A 5,329-nucleotide genomic window follows, 5' to 3' on the forward strand; every position below is an offset into this window, starting at 1 on the left:
GGGCGTGGTGGCACATGCCTTTAGTTCTGGCTACTTGGGAGGCTCAGATGGGAGGATCACCTGAGCCCAGGAGGTCGAGGCTGCAGTGAGCCATGATCACGCCCCTGCACTCCAGCCTGGCTGACAGAATGAGACCCTGGCCCCTCTCCAAAAAAAGCAGACACACTATTGTGTAACTTCCCAAGGGGTTTACCTGCCCCCTGCCCAGGCAGAGCCAATTCATCAAGACAGGAGAATTGCAATAGAGAAAGAGTAATCCACGCAGAGCCGGCTGTGCAGGAGACCAGTTTCATTATCACTCAAATCAGTCTCCCCGAGCATTCAGGAAACAGAGTTTTTAAGGATAACTTGGTGGCTGGGGGGAAGCCAGTGAGCCAGGAGTGCTGACTGGTCAGGGATGAAATCATAAAGAGTCAAAGCTGTCTTCTTGTACCGCGTCAGTTCCTGGGTGGGGGCCACAAGATCAGATGAGCCACTTTATCCATCTGTGTGGAGCCATCAAGTGCAGGGTCTGCAAAAATCTCTCAAGCACTGATCTTAGGAGCTGTTTAGGGAGGTTCAGAATCTTGTAGCCTCCAGCTGCATGACTCCTAAACTGTAATTCCTAATCTTATGGCTAACGTTAGTCTTACAAAGGCAGTCTAGTCCCCAAGCAAGAAGGAGGTTTGCTTTGGGAAAGGGCTGCTACCGTCTTTATTTATACTATAAACTATAAACCTTCTCCCATAGTTAGTTCAGCCTATGCCCAGGAATAAACAAGGACAGCTTGGAGGTTAAAAGCAAGATGGAGCCTGTTAAATCTCTGTCACTGTCTCAGTCATAATTTTACAAAGGTGGTTTCACTACGACACCAAATAAAGGTACCATCATCTCCAGTTATTTCCCTGTTAACTATTTTTAAGTTTATTTGGCTAGTAACCCAAGTAGAATAAAATTATGTCCTCATTGTATCTATAGCTGAAAACTCCAAAGACATACTGTCTTTATTTAACAAACAATCTCAAACTAGTTTTATGTATCAACCATCCTAGTAAAGTAAACTTGAAAAACATTTGGGTTCTTCCTCTGTTTCTGGGAGTCCTAGGAATATTTAATCAAACACATCTTTTCTCTCTAAGCCAATTTGAATAGAACTCCTTCAAGGAATTTTATAATTACTTTGGCAGTACCATCCAGAGGTAGAAAAATATCACATATATGTAACATAGGTACGTACACATACAGACACATGAAAACAGTGACTGCATGGCTTCATTCTTAAATTTTAGCCATGAGTCCGGAAACACAGTAACACAAAACTCACTGGTTTATTTCCACTCTATATTTTTATCTGATTTATGTTTCTGACAAAAACGGGATATGTTGAGGTTACCCACTCAACAAGGGCTAAAGATTTTTCTTTCTTAACCACCATTTGTGAAGGGGAATCTCAAGCCTTTCTTTTCCCCTGATATTATTTAATCTTACAGAGGCTGCGACTGAGGCAGCCATCTGCCTCAAAGCCTTCACTGAGTAGATAAAATGTCCCATCTGCTTCCAGTTGGTCTTTTTCCTTCTCAGCCTCAGATCAGGTAGTTGATCTAGAGATGTTTGGGTCCATAAAGCTCCAGGGACTGTTGGGAGTCAAGGGGCTGAGTGGGAAGAGGAGGGTGTAATGGGGGTGGGGGCAGGAGTGGAGGCCCAGGGGGACAGATGCAAGGTGCAAAGGGACTAAGGGAGATGGGATGGTGTGAGGAGAACTCGGGGGCAGAGACTACAGAGAGGGGAGAACTCCGGGAGCCAGCTTGGGGAGATCTGGGCCATGGCCACTCTGTATGGTCCTTGCAAAGTCATGGCAAAAAGGAGAGGAGCAGAGCCAGCGCCACAGTGGGGAGGGTCAGGAGGGTTTTAGAAGGGGTTTCAAGAAACAGAAGAGCCATGCCATGTGCAACTGAGCTCCATGCCTTTTCACGGGTTGCATGTTCAAAAAATGGCAGCGTTCGCATGGCAGTGTTCGCACGATCCGAGAGCGGCGTTTTTGGCCCTCTCTGTTAGTCAGTTCTTGCACTGCCCTAAAGACATACCTGAGACTGGGTAATTTATGAAGAAAAGGAGTTTAATTGGTTCACTGTTCTGTGAACTGTACAGACTTCTACTTCTGGGGAGACCTCTGGAAACTTACAATCATGGCAGAAGGCGAAGGGGAAGCAGGTGCATCTTACATGGCCAGCAGGAAGAAGAGATAGAGTGGGAAGATGCTACACACTTGTAAACAACCAGATCTCAGGAGAACTCACTCACTATCATGAGAACAGCAAGGGGGACGTCAGCCCCCACGATTCAGTCAGCTCCCACCAGGCTCCTCCTCCAACACTGGGAATTACAGTTCAACCTCAGATTTGAGTGGGGACGTAAATCCAAATCATATCAGCCTCTGACATCCAAAGGTGAAGCAGAGGACAGGAAGCCCTCACTGCATGTCCTACATGGACTGGCCAGAGCCACTCCATGGTCAGTGGTCTCTCATCAGGAAGGAGTGCTGGGGGCACTGCACTGTTTCTTGTTTTCCAGAGCTGGCTGCTTCTTACTCCTTACGGAAGCATTCTGGTCACAGTTGTGTCAGGAATGGGTAAGAGAGAAGAAAGGTCAGAGTTTAGTCCTCACCTCCTAAGATCTGATTTCCTCATCCAGACAGTTGAAACAGGTGACCAAGGTCTTCCCCAGCTTGAAGACCAATTAAGGGATCATTTCCAAATCACTTTCTCATGGGGAACACTGGGCTTCCTTAGTCTCCGTGGGCCTTAATGACTCAGTGGGCACTTCAGGCGTTTGCCTCAGAAATTGAGTTGACCATGTTACGTGGCTTTCTTGAGACGTTGGACCTTGAGGGAGAGAGGAGAGCAGTCAATGTGGTCCTAGTGATGGAGAAGGGTGCGGTGCTGTTTTCCCCAAATTAACCAGAGTGAAATCTCGGAACTCCACAGGGAACCCTTTCACGGAGGCCAGCGTGTGCGTGATGTAAATATCGAGAACAAGCAGGAGATTCTCATGATTACACGGCATGCAGCACCTTAAAACCGTGAGGCTGAAGTCAGAGGTGACACAGGAAGAATATGGCAAAGCCACTCCACTTGACAATGCACTTTAAAAACCGCACGGATGTTATAAAACACAAATATTTTACTGCACATGCTTACTGGCTGACTTGCACAATACTTCCATTATAATTATGGGACAGACACAAAATGAAAAGAATATTTTTAACAAAGCACTTGCACGATGCAGCTGTACCCATTCTTAATGATCATTAATGTCTCATCCAAAGAGAACTGTACTTTGTTTGTTTCGTTTACCGAAGGTCAGCATACTGGGAAGCAATTGTCATCACATCTCAGACCTTTTTGCATATTTTCCCGCATTGTTCTGAGCCTGCATGTGCGCAGACGAGTCGATTGGTATGCAGATTGTCTGTCATTAAAGCCATTTGGAAATCAGCTTTGTCATTGGTTTAGTGTTGGAACTTCACATCCTAGAAGACACCACTGGAAAGCTCTGTGCACTCAGAAAGGGAAGGTGTGTGACCCTGCTGAGCCCAACCTCAGGGCTGCAGGAAGAGGCTGACCTTGACCTTGAGCCAAACGTCCCAGGATGCTGAGACGCCACACCTCCAATTAAGAAAAACTGTGAATGGCAGAAGCTGAGAACTATTGGGTGGGGGCTGCCAAGGAGAAACAGTGCTCAGAACCACCACCCACTGTCAAGGTCACTCAGCTCCCATCAGTCAGGCAGCCGAGGCCACAGGTCAGGAGGCCATGAGGCCTGGGGACAACCCATATTCCAGACCTCAGAATTTCACCCACATGACTCCACCTCTTATCTGCAAACCGGACCACCCTGAAATTACTTTGTTTTTGAAGGAGGAGAAAGGGGAGTGGCCCGTCTCTCTGAGTCCTGCCCTCCTAAAACAGAGCCATGAAGCCAGGGCTTCCTGACAGAGCCATAGCATTCCATACTGTTTTCTCATTTCCCCAGGACACGTTTCCAAGCCTCCAGGTGCACGCATTGCAGGAGCCTTTCATGAAGGAGGTCAAAGTGGTGCTTTCACAAAAGGAGATGTGCCCTTTTTCTCTGCTCACCTCAAAGCCGCTGGGTGAGCCCAGTGATCCTTGGGACCAAGATGTTGTCTTGACCTCTCAAGGGGTTATTCCAGGGACCAGGAGGGCAGGCTCAGCTCAGAGCTCCTGGGCAACTGTCCTCCATCCTCACAGCCACCCCGGAGGTGGCTGTTTCTCCACATTTTCCAGACATGAAACCCAAGACCCAGAGAACTTTCCTGGGGCCATCCCTCCTCACCCGCAGGAGAGACTGGAACTTGGGCAGGACTCCTTCCTCTAGCAGGGGCTGGTGGGCACCCACAAAACCATATCCATTTAAAGAGAAAAAAATGCAAATTCAACGAACATTGTTAAACTATAGGGCTTTTATTTCCTCCTAGGTTCAACCACTGAAATACCATTCAGTTCAAAACATGAGGATGCGTCTGAATTATTAGGTAAGGAAGTCCCTCCTCTCAGCCTCTGGCCTGTATGTGAAGGGGGCTGGATGGTTATCTGTGGCTGTTTCCCAGATAACCTGGTACAAGCTGCAGACAGTGGATGGAACTGGTTGGTTTGGGGCTAGAATCATATTCCAATGGCCCATAGCTCTACTGCTGACATCTAAGAGTCAAACTCTCAAGAAATTAAGGAAGACAAAATTTTAGACCATTACACCTAAAAAGTGCCCAGGAGCCTTGCTTCTCAAAGTGAGGTCCGAGGACCCGCAGCGTCTGCATCACCTGGGAGCTTGTTAGAAACGCCCAGTGGCAAGCCGGGCCCAGCCCTCCGGCACCAGCACCGCATTCAACCTGATGCCGCTGACTCCTTGCACCTGAGAGGCCCCGTGGCTGAGCCGTCCCCTCCTCCACCGCCTCAGCCCTGCCAGCCCCCTGAGAAGATGGTGGAAACCACGGACCCCCTGGCCTCACCCCGGGGATGCAGACCGTGCTGGTTTGGCTGGACCTGGTGCCTCTGTGCTTCTCTAGAGCTCTGCAGGTGATGCTAAAATACAGCTGGCTGAGAACCACTGGCCTGGGCCAGGGCCATCCAATAGAAACACAGCACAAGCCGCAGTTATTGTTTTCACTGTCTGGTGGCCACATTGAAAAGACACAGATGAGGCCAAAACAGGCAGATCACGAGGTTAAGAGATGGAGACCGTCCTGGCCAACATGGTGAAACCCCTGTCTCTACTAAACATACAAAAATTAGCTGGGCGAGAACCACTGGCCTGGGCCAGGGCCATCCAATAG

The 5,329-nt window shown here is 48.5% G+C and overlaps 1 protein-coding gene across 1 annotated transcript in view; it reads left to right on the forward strand.

Annotated features, from left to right (window-relative positions):
* SPACA7 (sperm acrosome associated 7) overlaps window positions 1-5,329 on the forward strand; it is a 44,374-nt gene that overhangs the window by 9,091 nt on the left and 29,954 nt on the right. The window contains exon 2 of the mRNA XM_011933909.1: window positions 4,475-4,531. Within this exon, the coding sequence (XP_011789299.1) occupies window positions 4,475-4,531 (57 nt within the window). The remainder of the gene's footprint in view (window positions 1-4,474; window positions 4,532-5,329) is intronic.

The sequence above is a fragment of the Colobus angolensis genome, unplaced genomic scaffold (assembly GCF_000951035.1).
Source record: "Colobus angolensis palliatus isolate OR3802 unplaced genomic scaffold, Cang.pa_1.0 Scaffold13, whole genome shotgun sequence".
NCBI lineage: Eukaryota > Metazoa > Chordata > Mammalia > Primates > Cercopithecidae > Colobus > Colobus angolensis.